The sequence below is a fragment of the Nilaparvata lugens genome, chromosome 7 (genome assembly GCF_014356525.2).
Source record: "Nilaparvata lugens isolate BPH chromosome 7, ASM1435652v1, whole genome shotgun sequence".
Lineage (NCBI taxonomy): Eukaryota > Metazoa > Arthropoda > Insecta > Hemiptera > Delphacidae > Nilaparvata > Nilaparvata lugens.
The window spans coordinates 50,558,778-50,584,115 of NC_052510.1; the positions used below are offsets into that span (position 1 = coordinate 50,558,778).

The following is a 25,338-nucleotide window of genomic DNA, read 5'->3' on the forward strand; positions in this document are numbered from 1 at the left end:
CAACGATTATCATTTCAGTTTATTTTATGTAAATTCATCCAAAACTTTGCTGAATTGTAAGCTTTTATAAATGGTGTATAAGTTGTATATATATTGTAATCTGCATAAATAAAGCACTCAGTCAATCAATCAATCTTCAACACTTATTACAATGTGTTTAAATTGAGTCAGATGATGGTTCAAACTATCAAAATTTCAGTTGAACTTTTGTGGAGAAAGCAGCCCCTATTGTGATGAAAATTATTCTATAGATTACCTGTAATTGACAGCATAGTGCAGACTGAAATCAACCGCCAGCCCGATGGCGACACACAGCGATATGGACTCGAGCACGTTGAGCTTCCACCCGAGCAGCACCAACACAGCCACCGTCACGAAGATGATGGACGAAATGGTGACGATGGTGAACAGACTGACGAGCAGGTTGAGTGTGATGAGCACGAGCACCACGAGGGACACCAGCATGGCCACCGTGATGGCTGACACGGTGTCCGAGGCCAGGGTGCGCTGCAGGTCGTAGAACGCCAGCTCGCTCACGAACCAGCCACCGCGCATGCCCGCCGGTGCGCGCGACATCTCTTCCCGCGTCCAGGTCTCTACCTAAATCATATTACAATCAATTTTATATATTTTTAACAAGAAATACATTTTGTTAAGTAGGCTAATATACGGGATTGTTCCAGAGTTAAGTAACTATTTTTCATAACTCTGTGCATGGCAGAATAAAACTGAAATTCCCAGGAAACTTTATTCCAGGTTTGATGGCAGTGCTGTAAAATTTTCATGAGGAAATTCATCAGTTACGAGCAATTCAATATGGAGCTATCACTCACTTCTACCGCCGATTTAAGAATACGCTCATCCGTTATCCAACGAAAAAGAATAAAAGTTTGACTGAAATTCACGGCAAGTTGTGTGGTGTGTATGACTAATTTCAACATTAGGAGAGAGCTACTAATGAATTGTGTCAAGCGGTCGGTGTCTTCTGACATCTTCGACAATGTTTGGGGTTTCGTTGTGTAATGTTATTCTTCATTCAACAGAGGATTGGCTCAAACGAAAAACAATTCGCCTTGACGCAGTCACCATACACACTACACAACTCGCAGTGAATTTCAGTTACAATTAATAAAATTAGTAGAATTGATGGTGATGTTGTGAAATATCCATAATAAGAAAACAAGGATATTGTCAAATTTCACTAGGCTATAATAATATCACAAAATATTATAGTGAAATTTAACAATATCTTTGTTTTCTTATCAGTTACAATTGTATTTTTCCGAAAAACGGATGATTACGTATTTTTAAATTGGCGATAGAAGTGAGTGGTAGCTCTATATTGAGTTGCTCGAAACTGACGAATGAATGATGGGAGCCGAATGTAAATTTTACAGCACTGTTACTATTATACATGGAACAAAGTTCCCTCAGTGCCTCAGCCTTTTTCTGCCGTGTACAGAGTTATAAAAAAATAGTGTATCTTTATTATGTTACAAGAGGATTGCGACTAAAATATAGAAATATAGACTCTGGATTCTTTGACAGGAGAAAATATCGTTCAACTGTAGCATTGTTAGACATCTTTTCACATTGTAATTTATATTTTTCTCATATATTTATCGAGTCAGGAAATACCAAACACAATAGGAAACACACTGTATGAATAGTGTTGATTTTTAACCGCGGTGGCCCAGTAAGATGAGGCATGCGTCAACCTTTAAAAGACAAAGCTATGGGTTCAAATCCCACCAATCGCATAGATTTTAGATCACCTTTTTATCACTCATCTGATCTCATTACTGACGCACAAGAATTCGCTTACAAGTTTGTGTCATTCAGAAAAAAACTCTCAAGGCATACGAGAGTAGCAATAAATAGCTTGATTCGATTCGATTCATGAATGAATGAACTCAATAGTGTGTTTACACCAACCTGTTCATAGAACTTATCCATCTCGTCGAACGAGGTGGAATGGGGGAAGTTGCTGTCATACTCGACCACCAACGCTTTGATACGCGGCGTCGGGCCACGACTGAACTTGGGCCCAGCGACGCCCGGCATGAACAGTTCTGCGGGCGTCCGATAGAGTGCGTCGATCGCCTGCATCACGCACTGGTTGAAGACGCGTCGCTGGAAGGGAAACGTCTGCGACTCGCAGCAGGGCGCACGACTGATGCGATCGATCGGGTCCACGCAGCGACGGTTCATCCAGTCGATCAGCGACTCGATGAAGCAATTCGGCAGCAGCGGACCCGGCGATGACTGGTAGAATGGTTGCGCTCTGCCAATGAAACAAGTTGAAATCATTAAACATTTTTACAAGTTCAAATAAGTATGAGGAATTGGAATTGAAGTAGAAGTATATCATAGAAGTTAGAAGCATGTGTAAATAAGTAGGAGGAATTGAAATTAAAGTGGTAATAGATGATAGAGAATCGGGACTGAAGAAGATTAAATAGAAACAGAAATTGGAATAGAAATAAATGTAAACAAGCATAATAGTAAATTTATTAGAAGTAAAAATAAAACTAATATAGTAGGTACACTGTTTAAAAACACAACACACTACTTCAAATCATGATTTAAAATGTACAAGGATCTTGAATTTGAATTAGGATTGAATTGGTAATACAGTCAATGCAAACCTTAGATTGCAGCATTGTTATAGAGTACAGTGCAGCCAGACTTCACAGAAGCCTGTGAGCTAATTCTGTGAGAGAACTATCGAAAAAGAGAGCATAGGTCAGTATAAAAATACTGATAGAATCAGTATAAAAATGGCAACAGTGTGCTTTTATTCTCCGAACAAATAATCATATAATTTTATTGTAGAAGGCTTTGAGATCGTCATGAGTATTAAAATAGTCGAAATTCATTAAATAGTTACAGACAGTAAACACAATCCAACACAGTCAATAAATTAATCAAAATGGACTGAATTGAATTGTCTTAGTATGAAGATTTTATTAAAATTCCCTCAGTATATAAGGATTCGACGTTTGTAAGTTTTTAATTATTTTAGGAAATAAATGTAGTGGCAAATGTTTCATATTCTCATGTACAGCACTAAATAGCTCAACAGAGGTATAGTAAAGTACGTTTTTGTGGATTTGAAAAGTTATACAAGTTTTAAAATATTACAGTACTTGTAGTTTTGCTGAACTAAGTCTCTGTCGAAACATCGTTCATAAATATGAACCTGAAAGTAGTTAAATTGTTTTCCGAAATTATTTGAAGTGATTTGATTTGATAGTGGTATGATAGACATACCTGAGGTGCCGACAGAACTGCAGCAGCCATATCTGGGACTCAGGATCGGCCACATCGAATTGCTTGTCGAGTCTCATCTTTCCCCTGGACGAGGGATCCAAGTAGTCGCCATTGTCGACGGGCCGAACACCCCACACAAACCTCAAAGGCAGCTTTGCATTCGGGTTTTCCCAGTTACCGTTGTCTTCACCCTGCCACAAAATAATAATAGTAGTTTATCGAATTACAAAAAATTAACACATGATTTCAACATGTTTGAGTCAATCCATATATCAAAAGATACATCAATCAAAAGAATACTAAGTTCTAGGCTGATAATACAATGTTCATATGATCATTAATTTCTATAATATAATTTGCGATAGTATAATGTAGCTCTGATTCACTAGATGAATTGATCTATCTATTCCGTCAGGTGCCGAATCTCGCACCCTGAGATAAAAAATATTTATTATAAAGAAATTTATTGGAAACCATAGAATTTAATATATATTTGGATTATTAGCTTGTCAATTTATCATGCTCTGATTTAAGAAATTTATATTCGAAATAGAATTGTCCAAGTCGACAAGTATCAGCAAGTTGATATCGAAGCTACATGCAAATAAATGCATATGATCATGAAATGAAAGCACATGGTAGCGTTTCGTGCTATAGAACTTAAAGAATAATATTAACCTGTGATATTTTATTGATTTTGTTTCCTGTTATATTATATATTTCTGTCGCTCCACATATTTTGCTTTGATTTATTTTTGAGATATTTGTTAATATATGTATCAAATTTTTTATGGTGTACGATTCATTTTATTCCTCAATACTATAGGATATAAGTTATATATATATATATATATATATATATATATATATATATATATATATATATATATATATATATATTATAAATTATCAGTATTATTGTGAAAGCTCATGTCTGGGCCTATGAAGATTTTTAGTGAGGTTATATCCTAGTAAAACCACGATCAGATTTTATAATTATTGAAATAATTCTCATGCTCTACTGATTGATGCCAAGCAGGAGGCTAATCGTTATTAATTATAAAAAAATAACGTGACAGTATGTAAAGGACTTTTTTCCATATTGTAAATGTTTTTTTCATGTTTAATAAATACCTCTGACATGGGTTATTTTACACTTTTTTAAAACACAACACATTACTACTTTAATTCATGATTAAGTACAACGATATTAAATCTTAATTAGGATAAATGAAATACCTTTATTATTTAAATACCTCCAGCCGTATTTTTCAGATAGTTGATAATTGAATTGGGAATACAGTCAATGAAAAACCTTAGATTGCAGCATTGTAGCATTGTTATGGAGTACAGTAATGCCAGACTTCACAGAAGCCTGTGAGCTAATTGTGTGAGAGAACCATCGAAAAAGAGAGCGTAGGTCATTTTGATACAATCTGTATAAAAATGGCAACAGTGTGCTCCTATTCTCGTGAGAAATAATCACATCATATCATTTTATTGTAGAAGGCTCTTGAGATCGTCAGAAGTATTAAAATGGTCGAAATTCAAAACATTAAATAGTTACAGACAGTACACACAATTCCAGGCAGTCAATAAATTGATCAAAATGGACTAAATTAATTGTCTTAGTATGAACATTTACATAAAAATCTCGTAGTATATTATATAATAAGTATTCAACAATAGAAATTTTTCAATTGTTTTGAAAAATAAATGTAGTTGCAAATGTTTAATATTATCAGGTACTGTACTAAATAGCTCAACAGAGGTATAGTATAGTACGTTTTTTGTGGATTTGAAAGGTTATACAAGTTTTGAAATATTACAGTACTTGTATATTCGCTGAACTAAGTTTTTGTCAAGACATCATTCATAAATATATGAACCATAAATATGAAAGTAATAATTCAATTGTTTTCCGAAATTAATTGGAGTGATTTGATTTGAATAGGCATACCTGAGGTGCCGACAGAACTGCAGCAGCCATATCTGAGACTCAGGATCGGCCACATCGAATTGCTTGTCTAGTCTCATCTTTCCCCTGGATGAGGGATCCAAGTAGTCGCCATTGTCGACGGGCCGAACACCCCACACAAACCTCAAAGGCAGCTTTGCATTCGGGTTTTCCCAGTTACCGTTGTCTTCACCCTGCCACAAAATAATAATAGTAGTTTATCGAATTAACACATGATTTCAACATGTTTATGAATATTTACAACATAAAAACATTTTTCAAGAAATTATATTGAACTTACAAGAGTTAAAAACTGATTTTTCACTAGTATGTGGTATGTTGTGGTATCTAAATCGATGCACAGAGGAGTGCATGTCCAAGTATATTCATAATGTCACTTTCAAGTGAGTGAGTAAAATAAACAGCGTTAAGGCTGTTTGGTAAACCTTTTTATTTGTATTTAAATTGGATAATCTTTTTCAATACAATTGTTAACCATTATAAGGGTGAGAAAAAGTGGCAACTGAAATTTTTAAGTGGTCTAATAAGCGTAGTAATGGGGTAAACATATCAAAAGTCCTCACCCCTACCCCTTGTACTAAGGGGGTGGGGGTGGTTTAAACATACCATTTTTCGGTTTCTCGCAAAAAACTCAAAAACTATGTATCTTAAGGACTTAACTGTCATATAACAAATCAAAGCTCACATAATTTCCTACAATATTCATTCTACAACTTTTTTTGTATCTCCTTTAGTTTTCGAGATATCCGCTCTTGAAGGTGTGACATTTTTGAAAAAAACACGTTTGCCAACAGTTTTTTTTTCTATTTTTGCTCTTATCACTTTTTAAAAAATCGACGGAAAAAATCCATTATGAGCTTATAGAGCATTAAATTCTCTTCAATTTGATGTATAATTTCACACTTTTACGAATTTCCCTACTCCTTTTGCAGCAGATTTAGTGTTGAGTGTAAAATCTTCATTTTTGCAACAATAGATAGACCAATTGACAAAGGAATTTGGAGTGAATGTTTTAAACAAAATTTTTGACTTTGCAGCCTTGTTGAGACTAGTTAGGAGAAGAACATATCAAAAGTCCCCATTCCTAACTCATGTGCTAAGGGGATGAGGGTGATTTAAGAGTTGCACTTTTCAGCGTTTTGCTTCCACGCTCATATCATGAGAACAATGCGTTCAACAGACATAACTAACTATTTAAAAATGAAGCTTGATAAATTCTCTACACTTTTTGATCAGTGGAATTCTGTGATATTCCCAACAGTTCCCGAGATATTCGCTCTTGAAGGTGTGTAATTGTTAAAATAACAGGTTTTTATCCAATGTTTTGCTCTTTCAGGGCGTATAACTCTCCAACAATGCATCATAAAAACTGATGCTTATCGTAGGTTTGTAGAGCATTGAATTCTCTTTGAAATGATGTATTATTTCACCATTCCAAGTTTCCCTTTCATTGTTATAGCAGCTACAATGTAGGGGGTGGAATTTTCATTGCTGCAACAAGTGTCAACTCAACGGTTCCACACCTTCAACAGAGGGGATAAAGATGCGCACTTTTGCTATGTTCACCTACTAACTGGTCCAAATTAAGCTGCAAAGTCAAAAATTGTATCACAGACACCCTCTTCAAATGTCATTGTCAAACGATCAATATTGTTGCAGCAATGAAAATTTCACCCCTTACATTGAAGCTGCTATAACAATGAAAGGAAAACTTGGAATAGTGAAACGATATTTCATTTCAAAGAGAATTCAATGCTCTACAAACCTACGATAAGCATTAGTTCTTATGATGCATTGTTGAAGAGTTATAAGCCCTGAAAGAGCAAAACATTGGATAAAAACCAAACTTTTCCCTCTATAACCTTTCCTTGACTGAACTATATCTATTTTCATTTGTGCCCGTGAACACACTGCGAAACATCAATTCTTTCCACATAATATTACACAGAAAACCTGTAAAAAAAATGCACTTAGAAATAAATAGTTATTTGTGCAACTAGTGCGCAAAGTGACAGTTTGCTGCACCGAAAGAAACGTTTACGCCCGAGCCGTAGGCGAGGGCGGAATGGTTTCTTGAGTGCAGCAGAGGAACTTTGCGCACGTATTTCACATTAAGTTTTTCCTACAGTTACCATTGAATATGAAAAGTGGGTAATTATGGGTAAAATTGCCTGAAATCCATCAAATAACTTAGTAGTGTTTGAATGGCGAGGCGGCTGTGTGGTGTGTGCTGTGGTGGCACTGTGCTGTTGCTGTCCTCGATATAATAATATATAATAGTAATAATTAGCGCGTTGTGCTTGGTTGCACCTCTGCTCACTATAGCAGCCACAGCAGTCACTGTTACCAACTTCATTTTGATTTTGCTGCACTGTTGCTCCATATAACCTACTAAGTATTTTGCGTTGCCATGTTGCAAATCTGGAGTGCAGAAAAATTTTTCCTGCACTAGAGCGGAAAAGTGATTCTTTGCGTTCTGTAATCAGTGCAGCAATGGCCACTTTTCAACGTAACTGTAGGAAAAGTATTAACAAACTTTCAATCTAACTTCTTGTGATGTATTATACTCACTCACTTGAAGATTACATTATGAGTCAAAACATGTAAGAAATAAAATAAAGTTGAAAAAATGTACGTGATTTTTATTCTCTATAAAAATACGAGTAGAAAAAACACTGGATTTTTAAAACAATGTGGATTTTTATTTTCCACATTTCAACTTTAAAATGACCTAAGTTATGGTCGAAATTAGTCGTTGTAATATTTCAAATAATAAAGGGTACTTCAAGTTTCCATAATTATTGTTTTAATTAAATACGAGTAGCCCTTACCTAGAAAGTGATCCAGTTCTAGTAATATGGTTGCAGCTGAGGATTACTAGCAAAGGTAAATTTGTCCGTAAGTTCAGAAAAACTTGAAGAGTTGAAGCCAACGCACACAGCAACAGTCAGACGGAGGAAAAAACCGACGTGAGCAGATACTAACAGACAGACAGACGTATGTGTGCGTTGCAACATTAGATAACTTTGGGAGGAATTTTTCCTCCGTCTGTCCTCATACGTCCGTCTGTTTGTTGCTGTGTGCGTTGGTATTTTTGTTTGAAAAGGCTAGGCTTTGAGATAGGTTTAAAATTCAATCGTTCAAATAATAAAATTGAAATTTATCAATAATATTAGTAATCTGAGATAGTACTATTACAGTGAGGTTCACTACAGTGGAGTAAGATAAGGGAACAGCGTTGCCGATTCTCTGCCTTGCCACTGGCTTCTATAGAGGATAGCTGATACCAGTATATCTTATAAATTTATAAATTGATACATACAATATCATTCCCAACTATGAATGATTGGCAAAGGAACAACAGGCTTGAAGCCCAAAACTGTTCCTTTCCCAAATTTAGATAGAAATTGTCCAAAAATAGGTTATGTTTACACTTCATGATTTTTATCACTTATGTGATATTAACTGTTCGTTCTTGTTAAAAATGATCAATAATATCTTATTCGTCAACAAGAAGTATTAAATAATTAATTTTCATAATAAAGATGAAATATTTTTTCAATTGATTCTATTTCTGCATTGTTTTCGACATCGTTCAAAAACGATCTGACAAGGTTGCAGAGCTGCAAAAGGATAGCGCCATCTACTTTGTCAAATGATAGACAAGGATAGCAACACCAATGCTAATCAAATACTGTCATTATAAAGGTACGTACAGATATACGCGCCGCGAACATGAGCAATTCACTTTTAATCAGCTGACTATATCTGTATTTGTACAGAAACGGTAAGATACAGATATAAAAAGCTTGGCATCAGCTGATTTAAAGTGAATTGTTCATGTTCGCGGCGCGTATATCTGTACGCATCTCAACGTGGACCTCACTGGATGTGAAAAGACCTCAACTTACCCTTTGCAGCCGCTCGAACCAAAACTTCTTCCGATACACAATATCGTACTGTTCGAACGGATGGTCACTAGTGAACAGCTGGAAGTCAGCCGAGTCGGGCAGCTCGAGTTTCGGCCAATAGAACACAATGACAACGCCGCCGACGGCCATGCCACCGTAGACCACAATCCATACATAGCGCAGGCGCAGTACGGACGAGACAAGGAGCGAGTTGAGAGAGATCGCTGCATTGTTCCAGGCTGCGTAGGTGGACTGCATGAAGGCTGGAAGGGTGACCAGTGCTGGCCAACACACGCGCTCCGCTATCACCACGCACGCCGGCAACCAAGTCACCATCAGCACGAAGTTGGCCATCACTGCGGTGCCCGCGAACACACTGCAAAACATCAAACATAACATTGTGAATTGGAAGTGTAAAACATTTTCATCAAACTATAAAAACCTATAAAAATACACTTTGAATTTAAGTGTAACAAATGTCATGAGTCTGAGTCATTGAGCACTGATTTTCAGTGATGAAGAAAAGAGAATAATTAGCCTCTCACAAGGAGAAGAGTTTACACTTATTTGGCTAGACTATTAGTCCAGGCAATGAATGCTCACAAAAGGGTATAGAGGGAAATGCTTGGAAGACAGTTTTTGACCCATAGTTCTGTTAAGGGTAGTAATGGGGTAAACATATCAAAAGTCCTCACCCCTACCCCTTGTACTAAGGGGGTGGGGGTGGTTTAAACATACCATTTTTCGGTTTCTCGCAAAAAACTCAAAAACTATGTATCTTAAGGACTTAACTGTCATATAACAAATCAAAGCTCACATAATTTCCTACAATATTCATTCTACAACTTTTTTTGTATCTCCTTTAGTTTTCGAGATATCCGCTCTTGAAGGTGTGACATTTTTGAAAAAAACACGTTTGCCAACAGTTTTTTTTTCTATTTTTGCTCTTATCACTTTTTAAAAAATCGACGGAAAAAATCCATTATGAGCTTATAGAGCATTAAATTCTCTTCAATTTGATGTATAATTTCACACTTTTACGAATTTCCCTACTCCTTTTGCAGCAGATTTAGTGTTGAGTGTAAAATCTTCATTTTTGCAACAATAGATAGACCAATTGACAAAGGAATTTGGAGTGAATGTTTTAAACAAAATTTTTGACTTTGCAGCCTTGTTGAGACTAGTTAGGAGAAGAACATATCAAAAGTCCCCATTCCTAACTCATGTGCTAAGGGGATGAGGGTGATTTAAGAGTTGCACTTTTCAGCGTTTTGCTTCCACGCTCATATCATGAGAACAATGCGTTCAACAGACATAACTAACTATTTAAAAATGAAGCTTGATAAATTCTCTACACTTTTTGATCAGTGGAATTCTGTGATATTCCCAACAGTTCCCGAGATATTCGCTCTTGAAGGTGTGTAATTGTTAAAATAACAGGTTTTTATCCAATGTTTTGCTCTTTCAGGGCGTATAACTCTCCAACAATGCATCATAAAAACTGATGCTTATCGTAGGTTTGTAGAGCATTGAATTCTCTTTGAAATGATGTATTATTTCACCATTCCAAGTTTCCCTTTCATTGTTATAGCAGCTACAATGTAGGGGGTGGAATTTTCATTGCTGCAACAAGTGTCAACTCAACGGTTCCACACCTTCAACAGAGGGGATAAAGATGCGCACTTTTGCTATGTTCACCTACTAACTGGTCCAAATTAAGCTGCAAAGTCAAAAATTGTATCACAGACACCCTCTCCAAATGTCATTGTCAAAAGATCAATATTGTTGCAGCAATGAAAATTTCACCCCTTACATTGAAGCTGCTATAACAATGAAAGGAAAACTTGGAATAGTGAAACGATATTTCATTTCAAAGAGAATTCAATGCTCTACAAACCTACGATAAGCATTAGTTCTTATGATGCATTGTTGAAGAGTTATAAGCCCTGAAAGAGCAAAACATTGGATAAAAACCAAACTTTTCCCTCTATAACCTTTCCTTGACTGAACTATATCTATTTTCATTTGTGCCCGTGAACACACTGCGAAACATCAATTCTTTCCACATAATATTACACAGAAAACCTGTAAAAAAAATGCACTTAGAAATAAATAGTTATTTGTGCAACTAGTGCGCAAAGTGACAGTTTGCTGCACCGAAAGAAACGTTTACGCCCGAGCCGTAGGCGAGGGCGGAATGGTTTCTTGAGTGCAGCAGAGGAACTTTGCGCACGTATTTCACATTAAGTTTTTCCTACAGTTACCATTGAATATGAAAAGTGGGTAATTATGGGTAAAATTGCCTGAAATCCATCAAATAACTTAGTAGTGTTTGAATGGCGAGGCGGCTGTGTGGTGTGTGCTGTGGTGGCACTGTGCTGTTGCTGTCCTCGATATAATAATATATAATAGTAATAATTAGCGCGTTGTGCTTGGTTGCACCTCTGCTCACTATAGCAGCCACAGCAGTCACTGTTACCAACTTCATTTTGATTTTGCTGCACTGTTGCTCCATATAACCTACTAAGTATTTTGCGTTGCCATGTTGCAAATCTGGAGTGCAGAAAAATTTTTCCTGCACTAGAGCGGAAAAGTGATTCTTTGCGTTCTGTAATCAGTGCAGCAATGGCCACTTTTCAACGTAACTGTAGGAAAAGTATTAAACAAACTTTCAATCTAAACTACTTTTATCTAATTTCATAGATGGTTCAAGAAAAAGGCCAAATTACAGCGCCGTAACGACAGTAGACGTTTTTATTGTGACTGAACTATCAATACTTTGATAACGCTACATTTGAATTGTCATTGAGACTACAAGTCTACGGTGGAAGCAAACCGTTAGGCTATACTCAACCTTGGAAGTCATCCTAAAAATTAAGAGATAAGTACCAGTAATCAACTATTTATGAAATGGCGATGCATTCTAAACAAGCAAATTCCTAACTTCAATCAAATTAAGTCAGTTAGTCCCTTATTAAACTCAGCAATCTTTCTTCATTCTTATCTTATCTTCTAATTTTACGAAGAATAAGTTGAGAGAAATTCGACTTGGCAAAGTGAGATTTACTCAAACCATAATTTCAATGGAGCTACATTCGATTTATGTTGTTATTGTGACTTTTAGAATCGAATCTGTAGAATACATATTTAACTTTGAAAGCCATCAATAGAGGAGAATTAGACTGTATGTAAGCTGCTTGAAATCAGTCATATCAATAACGCTCATTTGAATTGTTATTCTTGAGACTGAAAATGTTTGACAAAACTAAACTGATAGGCAAGATTCAACCTAAGAAGACATCTCAAATCGGTGATATTTAAATATCACAACTACTGCTATAATATTTATTAAGTTTGAAATGAGTGGTTATGACAATTTCGGTGATACTACAAAATCACAACTAATTCCAAGATATTTAAGATACGATTCTTAGTTTATAATGGATGGTTGTGACAATTCCAACTACTTATATTCAATATGGATATCTAACAAGATATCACTCTCACTGGATACAACCATTCAACACCAGCATCAAGTTCGTAAAACATCAATAACTTATTATTGAATCCATAAATAAGGAATGTCTGACAATAATAGAAGTCTAGAAATAGCTAGCATAGATGTAGACCTACCTGAAACAGCGAATGGCCGTGATCTTGCTAATGTAGGAAGCATAGAAAGCAGCCGCTGTGGTAATGGTGGTGACCAGCATAGACAGAGTGCAGTGTCTCATTGAGACATAGACTAGACGCTGGAGAGTGATACTGCTGTTGTCCATCTTAGTGCATTGCCACACTTTGCACAGGATGAATGCATCATCTGCTCCAATACCTGAAAATTAAGTTATTATCAAATAAGTATTCAAGACTATTATTCACATCGTATTATTTTCAATTTAAATTAACGAAAAAGGGTGTGATCACATTGAATGCGTTTATGTGAAAATGCACGTCAAATCTTGCATGAGCCGAAAAATAAAATCTGATAGTCCCATTGAAAAACGTTGTGACTTGCATGTAGCTGCTCACACTACGATTTGAAGACCAACATATTAGGGAAGAAATTGCCAACATAACGCCTGTAATGCTGGCAGAAGTCATGAAAAACGCCAGAAATCGGTTTACTTAGTGTATGGAGAATGAGGGACGTAGCCTACCTGATTTGATATTCAAAACAAATTGAAACAAAAGTTTATATATGTGTCTACATTACGAAAAATAAATACAAACTTTCTGATTCATACAAAGAGTTTTATTCACTTTTAAAAAAAAGAAAGTTTCGCTGCCGCACCCTGTACTATACCTGATACTTATTTATTCATACTTAATACCTTTTAAACATTAATAACTAATTACAAGTATCAATTCTAAACGTAATGAAATTATTTATCAGTTCATTTCAACTGAAAATTTGAGAATAATGTAAACACTCACCGACAGCCACAATCGAAGCCAGCAGATTCATGAACGGGAAGAAGGAGAGTTTGAAGATGAGCGTGTAGATGAAGTACGAAATGCCGAGAGAGAAGGAGATAGCCAGTGTGGTGGTGATTGTGATGAAGAGTGAGTTGGTGTACAACCAGATGCTGGTGAGGACGAACACTACTCCCATGCAGACCAGCCACGAGTCTCTCACCAGGTACTCGTCGAACACCACATTCTTCAAACCTGCAAATAAAAAATCGATTTTACTTCAAACCTGCTTTTTAATTCAAACATTCTTCAAATCTGCAAATAAAAAATCAATTTTAATTCAAAAGATCAACTCAATTTCAAAGATCACAGCTAATATCAAGATCTATTCGGGATAGACCAAACACATTTCACCATCCAATACATACTGAACAAACTTAATTTTTTAGCACCTAATATTGAAGGGTCCACGTATTTGTTTTGCAATAAGTTATGTGATTGACATTAAATATTATTACATACTGAACAATCTTCCCAAAACTGATCAAGAACACTTATCATTTCAGACCGGGTGTAACAGAGAAATTTCAAGTACATCCTACTAAACTGTCATTGATCAGAAGACAGCTAATTTAAACAAGCAGTAAACTGATCAATGAAATACCTTTTGACTTAGATTTCAAAATTAGTAAAAAGAACTTAAGGTCCTTATACCATGAGGATCCGACAGTAAGAAATTCAATAAAATTCAATTCAAAATGGCGGATAATTACTAAAAAAAACGTGTTTTTCACGGTTTTCTCGAAAACGGCTTTAACGAATTTCGTCAAATTTATACCATGGATAGATGAGTGGATTAAGAGGGAATATTTCTTTACCTATAATATCGCAATTTAATTTTAATTCTTCTATTTTCATTTTATAGTCTTTTCTCTGCACAGTATTTGTTTCATTTTTTATGATTCTGCTGTTCTAAAGTTTCTATTGTAATTATTAGTTAAATTTAACCTAAATTTTCTGCATTATTTCGGAATCTTATGTTTTTCTTTTACTGTTTTGCAACTCTCACCAGCGGGCAAAGAGTTTTTTTTGCTGGTGATGCCTAGATTTTATATTTTATTTTAATTTTATTCAAGTATAATATGTATGAGTAATTATGTTTATTTAATTATATGTTCAATGATATGTCATATTATAAAGAGTTTGTAATATGTCTTGAATATTCTAATTGTCAATTGGCAATAAATGGAAGTAATAAAAGTCAGCGCCACGTCACCGTCTCGTCCGCGCCACGCCACTTCATTGTGAATTGGGCTTAGACTTTGAAATATTTTAGACTTTGTGTTGGTGGGGTATCCCCTTACGGGAAGTTTCCACCACTTCTGATTCATTCAGCCATCAATGGATCTTACACCTGTAATATTCCAGCCGGGACCGCTAGCTATTTTATTGGGGAGTCCGATCTCACAAGGATGTCAAACTATCAAGCGAAAACTTCAATGAATATACGGTATCATTAATATAGTTTTCTCAAAGTTTGGAATATTCTGAATATTTGTAATTGACTCAATTCAATTTAGAAGTATTTTTTAATTTAAAAATGATTTTTGTGTGTTTTGAATTGTAAATTGAGTGTGTAACTGAAGAATGATAAAGTGACACATAACCTTGCTACATTTGGACTCTTGTATAAATTAGAATTGGAACCGTTTTGGGCATAAAGCCTGTGGTACTTTTCTGTAAGTTGTGTAATTCTGAATGATTAAATAAATAAATTTATCGTGTATTGGATCTTACGTGAAGTTTGTTTAATTTCCGTAACTAGTTTCTGTGTCATATTGTAGGGAGTATTTTAAAGTGAAAGCTGACGAAAAAACTCACCAAATTCTATGCCGGAAACAACAGTATGCTCTGTAGATAATGTTTTCGAGTGAAGAGAATGATAGTAATCCAAAGTGGCCGTGCTGCAAGCCATTGGCAGGAAAATTGTTGTATATTTCAAGGTTCTTGAGCCGTTCTGCAATTGGAAAAATAATAAATCAATTAATTTATTACACATACAGTTCAATTATATAAGAATATGTAAGACAAATATCAAATGAATTTATCAAACACACAGTGATTTTTTGAATATTTGTTAGACAAATTTAATATAAATTGATTTGGAACCATAAACAATGATAAATAAATGTTTACTTCCCAAAAAAACTAAAACTACAACATCAATTACACAAAATATTAGATAAATTACAAATACATACAATAGTTAGTTACAAAAAATTCTTATGATGTGTCCTCTACTTGTTTAGATTTTTCTGTGTGGAAATTGACCTACTCCACTATTGCATACCATGTTCTAGAGTAGTTTTTGTTTGTTTTTTTGTGCTGATTATTAATTAGTTAGAGTTTAGTTAGTCATTAGGTGGTTGGTTGTTGTTTGAAATAATGTTTTCTATGTTCTGTCTTCCTTTGCTCATCAACCAATTGTGTACTATTGTTTTGAACATTCTAGGATGATTAATCTGTTTAAAGTTTGCAGGAAGTAGATTATATAATGTTGGTGCTAAATGATTGAAATGTCTCTGGTATAGTGCCTTCCTTACAACACTGGTGATGAGAAGATTCCTGTATCTGGTGTTGTGGTTGTGGTTTCTGGTTTGAAATGTTGTTTGGGTTCTTGTGTAATCTGCATAGTATTCTATACCATATTTCTACTGTTTTTTTTCATCACTGGTCATTTAATTTCATCTTCTTAATAAATTAGTCAACTAAAAATATAAGGTATAAATAACATTAAAACGTAGATCATCATTCTCAACATCTTTATAATAGATTACTTTTTTCTATGAAGGACAGCAGAATGCATTATTTGAGCTAAGAAAGTTAAGCCCACCTTGTGTGAGACAATCTATCCCTGAGTTGAGAGCCCAGAAAAACGAGTCTCATTTTCATTGTAGCCTACATTGCAAAAAAATGATAATTCAACACGCTCTTAAATATATCGAAAAACTTAAATTTCAGATGGATTACATTAGATAGATTACAAAGATAATTTGGTGGCTTTTCTATTACTTAAAACTGTGGGTTATGAATGATGTTTTGCAACTTAAAGTTATCCATTGAAAAATATGTTGAAGTAATAATTTGAAAAAATAGCCATTCAAGATAGTTCTAGAAACTACCATTCAAAGCTAGAGAAGCTTTATTGCAGATCTGGTATTGGTATTCTTCGTTTTTCTAAAGTTGAATAGAAATGATAGTTTTTGATAAAATTATACTCACATGCGGTGGTAGAAAATCAGTATCTACAAGGAAGTGTATAATGTTATAAACAGCATTGTATTTTCGACAATAGAGTGGCACTTCTTTGATTCCCAGGTCAGGCACTAATTGCAGATCGTAGTAGAAGTTGGCACATTCCTCCAGTAACGTTCGAGTCTTATTCAAATCTCCATTCTGAAAATAGAAGTAAAATTCACATAAATGATTACATTTATGAATCTACGAACCATCGCTAGAGTTCTTCATGTCAGCCCTCCACCAAGCTACAAGAATTTGTTTTGCAACTAGTAGTTCTGTGAAGAGTAGACCTCGCGCAGTTATAAACCACAGCCTCCTCTTATATTGTCCATCAGAGTAAATCCTGTCTGTATGTTGTGTCGGCGAGATATCGGTGTGAAAACTGCTAATGGCTGTTGGGGTTGGTGTATCAAAACTGCTAACATCAAAAGCTAATCTCCTTCAAGACATACTGGCAACAGGTCAGCCCGAGTTCAAAGCAGAGAAAGACAATACTATGTTATTTTAGTTATTAATTGCATGCGTTATTGCATGCAATCAATAGTTCATTTAATAGTGCATTAAAATTGCAGTCAATGAGGAATGCAATGATTAAAAGTCCACACAGCAGCTGATTTTTTACCAAGTTAAATTGAGATATTGAATTACATGCGTCATGGCATGCAATTTTCAATCCACTCGACAGCTGATATTTATGATGAATAATATTATAATTAAATAAATAATATAATTTATGATGAATATAATATTATATTTATGATGAATAATTCTATAGTCTAATTTTTACTCTAATATTGGCGTATGAAGGAGGCTCCTTTTCCTTTTATATTATCCTTGAAATGCAAAATTTCCAAAAACCTTGTGTATACGTCGACGCGCAATTCAAAAAGGAACATACCTGTCAAATTTCATGAAAATTTATTACCGCGTTTCGCCGTAAATGCGGAATATAAATATAAACATAAAAACATTATACACATAAAGAGAAATGCAAAACCGTCAACTTGAATCTAAGACCTCACTTCGCTCGGTCAATAATTCCATGTATGACTATTGTCAATGCTATTTGTGGTAGCCTATGTCAAGAATAAAACTGGATTGGATTTATATATTCCGTTGTGAAAATGAAATTGGATTGTACTTCTAATGAATATGCTTATACATTTTGTGAATTGCATGTACTGTGTTTATTATTTTTTCTTATTCACTATCGCTTAATAAGATTGTAAATAATAGTGAAGACAGTTTTGGGCGTAATGGCTGTAGTCTTGTTTTTGTGATGAATGAATAAAAATTGTGGAATAGCAGGTAACCCGTGCTACGCAAGGGTCTAATTATTAAAAACTTGACAAACTGAAAACCTGACCTATACTGAAATCTTGAAGAATAGAAATTAGCCTAAAACCATCCTCGGTAAATCAAGAATCTATTATATGCAAAATTTCAAGTTAATCAGTCCAGTAGTTCAGACGTGATGATGCGCTTTCGTGAATTTTCTATCCCGTACGTGTATAAGCCAGTTCTTTCCTCTATTATATAATAGATTATGGATAGATTGTAGGCTACTAACGGTGATATTGTGACAGGATGTGCGGTTGTTAAGGAGTGCAATGTAGTTGGGCAGAGACCAGGGCAAGCAGCAATGATGGTGGTCGTGGGTGACCGTTTCGCACACGTCAGCGAAAATTTCGCCGGCCACCAGATCACCGGTCAGTCGACACATTTCCAACATGGCGTCCAGAGTGAACAGATCTGAGTCATCCCTTGATTTTAGTACAAGACGAGCGTGACGAGGATCTATAAGAGACAATAAATACAGAAGTTGAATTCGAGAACAATGTGTATTAGAACTTGAGATGAGGATGGTATACACATAAAACAGAGAACTACAAACTATAAACAGTCAATTTGCTAGATAAGAAATAATGTACATTGAGGTACAAACAGGTCGCCGTTTAACTTTCAGTTTCTATCGATGCCAGTTATTAGGTCTAAAGTGCGAGATAAATTACTTTTAACATGAAGAGGAGAAACCCATTTCTCCCTCCACAGTTTGTAGCGTAGACACAGACGGACATCCTGCGCACAATTGGATGCGCCGTGTCATTTTGCTTCATGTTCTTGTGATGAAAACATCTCTGTAACATACACAAACCAATATACCTGCTGACCAGTACACTACTTGGAACATTGCCAGCAATAGATGGAGGGGAGTGTTGCCGCGTCGCGTTACAAAGCTCTCTCACTCAGACACAAAAGAAGGAGAATGCTGCTACGTAGTGGGAGTGATTAGTGGAGGATAGAGCATCGGACCTCTCCGTCTTCGAAAAAGAGCCGTGTTAAAAGTAATATTTGTCTCGCACTTTAGTCAATTAAGTAAATCAAAAACATCAGATTCTATCGTGCTGAAACGCGTTCGAGACTTGAACGTTCTGTTCGCTACCCAGGCTTTACAATGTTTTTGTGTAACACATAGAGGTCGATCGCGAGCACGACCCAAACTAAGAGCTATAGTCTGTGTAAAATAAGTTGAGACTTGGCCCTCCATCCGGAGAAATTACAGGGTCTCCAAATCGTGTAAAATTGCAACTTTATCAAATTTCCAATTCAACGTCAGAATTGTGCTAAAAAAGTTTCAAGGTTGGAGGATTAAAAGGAAATTCAACTTTTATAATAAAATTGGAAACATCGCAAAGATTTGTTTTTCTTTTGAATATCACTTCTCTCAGAATCATGGGACGACGTAATGCGTAATAATTTTATATAAAATTGACGGGGAGAATGTATTCTTTCTATTGGTTTATGGATCATTTTTATTCGACCGATAGTTATTTTTTAATTAATGATTATGTTCGTCAATGTCGGGACATTTCAAACAGAAAACATAAAATTTTCCACATGTTGGAAACTTTTTTGTTTCCAAAGATAAGTGGGTGGTGAAAGCGAGAAAGTTTCTCAGAAATAATTGAAATTATTTTTTCAATTGTCAAAAGTAGTCGGAAGATCGTATTTTGGTCTCCAAGGAATTTTAAAGTTAGGAGAGCGGCTGCATGTTGTACTATGCATTGTATACTGAGTTGTGTGCTAAACGCTGACAATTTAGAAAATATTTGACTGAATTATTCCAAGCGCAAGCAGCTGATTGCCTCTAGAAAGGCTTTAATGAAACACTGATTGGATTATTCAAGGCGAGATTGTCATTTTTCAGTATTTATAATCATGTGGCTTGCAATCGCTGAATTATTATTGTCTAAATTTAATATTTTCTAAATTTGGCTTAGTGGTTTTGTGTTTTGTTTTGGTTTTGTATATGTTTGGACTTTTTAACATCAGAAAGAACTTTATTTGGAAGTGAAACGTGTGAATTTAAAGTATTGTGCTCACTATAACCTTAGTGTCCGGTTTCCCATTAGGGAGATTTGGAATATATACGGCGAGGTGGAACTACCCTTGGGTCTCCCCACCATTGAAAGCCATACGCTAATGATAATGATGATCGCTGAATTTTTCAAGCTTCCTGTATTTTGTTTTTGTTGATCCCAGCTATTTATAGCATTTCTGAGAAAACTTTCTCGCTTTCACCACCCACTTATCTTTCGAAACAAAAAAGTTTCCAACGTGTCGAAAATTTCATGTTTTCTGTTTGAAATGTCTCGACATTGACGAACATAATCATTAATTAAAAAATAACTATAGGTCGAATAAAAATGATCCAGAAACCAATAGATAGAAGACAATCTCCCAGTTAATATTATATAAAATTATTACGCATTACGACGCCCCATGATTCTGAGAGAAGTGGTATTCAAAAGAAAAACAAATCTTTGTGATGTTTCCAATTTTATCATAAAAGTTGAATTTCCTTTTAATCCTTCAACCCTGAAACTTTTTTAGCACTACTAGGATATCGGGGATGATATTCTACATCCAATTCTGACGTTGAATTGGGAATTTGAGAAAGTTGCAATTTCACACGAATTGGCAACCTTGTAATTTCTTCGGATGGAGGGCCAAGTCTCACCTTATTTTACACAAACTATAATACTACAATGGTTTGCTTTCAAACGTACATATAATAACAAGTATCAAGAGCTTACCAGGTTGTCCGCAAAAAAAGCCATCTTCAGAAAGGTGGTTGTGGAAATGAAACGAATGTTTATTGTTTCCCTCATTTTTAAATAGTGGCCATAACTCTTCTTTTTCAGCTTCACTTGACGAATCGCTATCATTTTTATTGTAATCCAGCTCTATAACTGGTTCCTGTCAAAAATCAAAACACCAGGAATTTGAGTAACCAAAATTTTCTATTGTCAAAAGTTATTATTTTTACTCCTTCATGGGAAAATTCAATCATTGATAATTTACAATAGGGTAACATAAATCTGTAATGCTCTAAAACCCTATAGAAATGGAGGTTTCGAGCCTCCATAGGTAGATTTGAAACGCTCATTTGGTACTTTTGATTCTTCTGTAATTTGAGAGAACAAAATGAACTTGTTAAAAATAAGAAAAACTTTTTGATGTTGAATTTATTTCTTTGATTACGTATTTGCAAGCGGTAAGGTAAGAATAAAACAAATTAATTTACTTAAACAATATTGTTCAAATTAATAAAAACAATATAAAACTTATAGTACCCTTTTATTAAAACATTTGAATGACTGGTTTCGACCTACTTTGGCCATTTTCAAGTTATAATATTGTTTTACAATACTGTTTAATATTGCTATAAAAATTTCCAAGATTCTCAAATCCTTCACTCTTTTTTGAATCATATGAAATAATAGTATGATTATAAACTGTTTTTGTAAAGACTACAAAGAAACTGCAGCATATTTCCTAATATAAAATTGGTCCTTCCTCACATCTCTCATAATGATATTCTCAACTATTTTTTGAACGCCTTAATCCAAAGAATATTGCATTTCTAAATAATTAACAGATACTCACCCAATCAACATGGTTGCTAATTATTCTGTTACTGTTGATACTCTCATTGAACGTTTCAGCAGACCATTGCACACGCGTAGCATTGCCGTACACTATATTCTGAGTATTGTCAATTTCATTGAGCGACGATCCCCGATCTTTACTTTCCATTGTGGTAGTTTTCGTGCTTTCCTAGAGAATCAATTAATCAAATAATTAATATTTTATCTTCTTAACACTTGAGAATGGGATAAACCCGAAACTAGTATGTAGTAAAATAATATAAGGGTGCTAGAGATTCTTTTATTTAAACTTTCAAGTAGTCATAGAATAGTTCAAGAGTTTGTGCTTTAATTGTATTAATTGGCTATTCTATCAGTATATCGAAATCCAAAACCAGAAGTATATTGAGTATTCCAGAAATTTATTTTTGAAGTAAAAATTGTTGCTTGGTGAACATTTTATTGAACAAAATTTAGGAACAGAAGAGGTTTTGGGCTGGCACCTGTTTTTCATTCCGATATTGAAATTTTTTATTCAATGAATAAATAAATAAATTAATATCAAAATACTTAAACTTAATCTTTTATCATTTATATTACAAAAAACTTAATCTTTTATCATTTATATTACAGTCAATACAGGCCTACAACCAAATAAAGTCATTAAAAATCTTGATACAGACAAATTTTGTCGTCTGCTGTTCCTTAAAATATACATTGAATATATTTATAAAATAAAAAATTATAGTACCCTTTAAAATTAATAAAATGATAAAACAAGAATACAAATTGTATTTACTATTTTATTAATTTAAAAGGGTACTATAATTCTATTTTATAAATACAAGAAAGTAGCCCTGAATTCATACATTTAAAAAAAACATTGAATATATTATATATATGGTATATTATGGTAGGGAGACTATTGAAAAAGTGAAATTTCATTTTTTAAAAAAGTTTGTTCAAGCTTTAGAATGATTTTAAATCGTACATGTCTCATGCAACATAGGAGATTACTGATAAATTTTCTTCCCATTAAATTGAGCTTACTAAACAGAAAAAGTTGAATGCTACTAATGCATTTCATAAACGTGGAACCAATCCTACTTTTCTCTGAAATGATTGTTTGTGATAATCTAAAACACTAACATTCTGCGACAGTAATTAGGAGAAATTTTATATTGATTATGGAAAAATTAAAATTAGCAAATAGTTAATACATTGCCAAATGCCAAAACACTATTATTAATTATTGTGAAAGCTACTCGGTCCATCCTGCATAAAATTTCCAGACAAGAAAAAGCCTATATTCATTTTAAAAATAGTTCATCCACATTCAGTGGACTATGTTCAAAACAATAGACAGGTTACTTTCCCAGCAAAAAATTGGATAAATGAATTTGCTATTTATGTAATGATCAGATTTAGTATGTATGCATAAAGATTTACGAGTAGAATATACAATTTACAAAGACACTTTCAACATGGAATTTCTCGTCTTTGAATAATTGGATTACATTGTGGAAATAGTATACGATGAATCCCAATTAATAGAATAAGAAATAGAAGGCCAATAGAAAAAGGCAATTGCCCATAACTTTTTCTATTTCTCAACTCCCTCACACACATATGATCCAATAACCCCATTTACAAAGGCTACTCAATTTGGGGATGCTTAGCTTATTTACACAGAATTGAAGATATTTGTTTGTAACATGTTACCTTTGGAAACGGTGCAGTGAATATACTGAGGGGAGGGGCAGAGCTCGGATTCAGCGTTAACATTCCACTTGGCTTGGTCTCTTCTATTAAATTCTCCCATGCAGTCATTCTTTGAGCAATGATGGTTCCTCTCGATTCAAATCCCTGAAATTGACAATTACATGTGAATGATAAATTATAAAAATGTAAATTTATAAAAATATCATGAAAAATACTTCATATAGAACATTATTGCTGTTATTAATAATTATTTATAACTTTATAAACTATTATTTAACTTTTATATTTATTATTTAAATTTTTTAAACTACTATTTATAACTTTATAATAATTATTTATAACTTCATTTATTAACTTTATTTTAATCTTTGATGATATTTTCATCTCTAAATTGCAAATCAAACACAAAAATTACAGAATGAATGAGTTTCCAAAAGAAACACAAGCTATTTGATCAAGGATTTTTCAAACTATAATTTTTGTTGAGGATGATGCTCACGTAATTCATGGAATTATGCGTGAGTGATGAGATATGGAGGAATGAGTGAGCCCTCATTTTGAGGTAGTATCGGGAAGTGATTTCAAAGTTAATATGCTGTATTTGAACGGAACTGGACTCAAAGCAGATATGTTTCGAATGGATAAACCGGTAGAACTTCGTTCATCTCGTACGGTGAGATATACATCAATCAGTTACTCATGTGTGATTACTCCTGTTGTTCTAAAATATCATAGAAGTTGAAAAATGCGAAATGTGAAATTAATGAAATCTCAGAGAAAGTACAGTAAATGAACTTCTGTCAATGAATTGTGAAAAATGATCATAACAATGAAGTTTTAAGGATGAATACAAGCAACATACATATCATAAGAACACACGAAGGTAGAAAGCTATACTCTGGTTAATGGTTTCGACGACAATATAATATACAGATTGATTCATATGTATAGGAACCCTTCAATAAGTTGGAGACTGTTGTAGATATAATACTGTAACTTTCAAGATAAGTTATTGGTCAAATAATATAATCTATCTTTTGACGTACCTCGTGAGGGGGCGACTTTGGGGTTGTAATTAGAATATTTTAAATGTAAACGCCCATTGTGTGATACACCATTTCAAAGGCCTTTTTGGAACAAGAAAGATGGCATCGATAACAATGTTCTATGATAATTTTATGCAAAATGGCGGCTGATTAAAGTTTTATTTTTTGAAGAAATAAGGGATTGTAACTCAAATCTTTTCAATGTAAACGCCCATTGTGTGATACACCATTTCAAAGGCCTTTTTGGAACAAGAAAGATGACATCAATGAAAATGTTCTATGATAATTTTATCCAAAATGGCGGCTGATTGAACTTTATCAATTATTTCTTAAAAATCTAAAACTTCAATCAGCCGCCATTTTGGATTAAAGTATCATAGAACATTTCTATTGATGTCATCTTTCTTGTTTTAGAAAGGCCTTAAAAATGATGTACCACACAATGTTTTAAACTTTCAAAATATTTGAGTTACAACCCCTCATTTCCTTAAAAACTAAATCTTCAATCAGCTGCCATTTTGGATACAAGTATCATATAGAACATTTTAATTGATGTTATCTTTCTTGTTTTTAAAAGGCATTTAGAATGATGTACCACACAATGGGTGTTTACATTTAAAATATTCTAATTACAGCCCCTAAGCCACCCCCTTATGAGGGGTTGAATTTCAGTTGTACGTCAAAAGGTAGAGTATTTGACCAATAACTTATCCTGGAAGTTACAGTATTATATCTACAACAGTCTCCAATTTATTGAAGGGTTC

The 25,338-nt window shown here is 34.2% G+C and overlaps 1 protein-coding gene across 2 annotated transcripts in view; it reads right to left on the reverse strand.

The window, feature by feature from the left end:
- The window catches only part of LOC111047143 (protein dispatched), a 48,597-nt gene that overhangs the window by 15,132 nt on the left and 8,127 nt on the right, over window positions 1-25,338 (reverse strand). For both annotated transcript variants that reach the window (XM_039433028.1, XM_039433027.1), the window contains exons 4-15: window positions 23,529-23,672; window positions 21,826-21,996; window positions 20,973-21,135; window positions 18,446-18,672; window positions 16,858-17,031; window positions 15,457-15,592; window positions 13,597-13,830; window positions 12,796-12,994; window positions 9,163-9,538; window positions 5,234-5,424; window positions 1,936-2,284; window positions 257-600 (exon numbers count right to left, since the gene is read on the reverse strand). In XM_039433028.1, coding sequence (XP_039288962.1) covers window positions 257-600; window positions 1,936-2,284; window positions 5,234-5,424; window positions 9,163-9,538; window positions 12,796-12,994; window positions 13,597-13,830; window positions 15,457-15,592; window positions 16,858-17,031; window positions 18,446-18,672; window positions 20,973-21,135; window positions 21,826-21,996; window positions 23,529-23,672 — 2,708 coding nt within the window. The remainder of the gene's footprint in view (window positions 1-256; window positions 601-1,935; window positions 2,285-5,233; window positions 5,425-9,162; window positions 9,539-12,795; window positions 12,995-13,596; window positions 13,831-15,456; window positions 15,593-16,857; window positions 17,032-18,445; window positions 18,673-20,972; window positions 21,136-21,825; window positions 21,997-23,528; window positions 23,673-25,338) is intronic.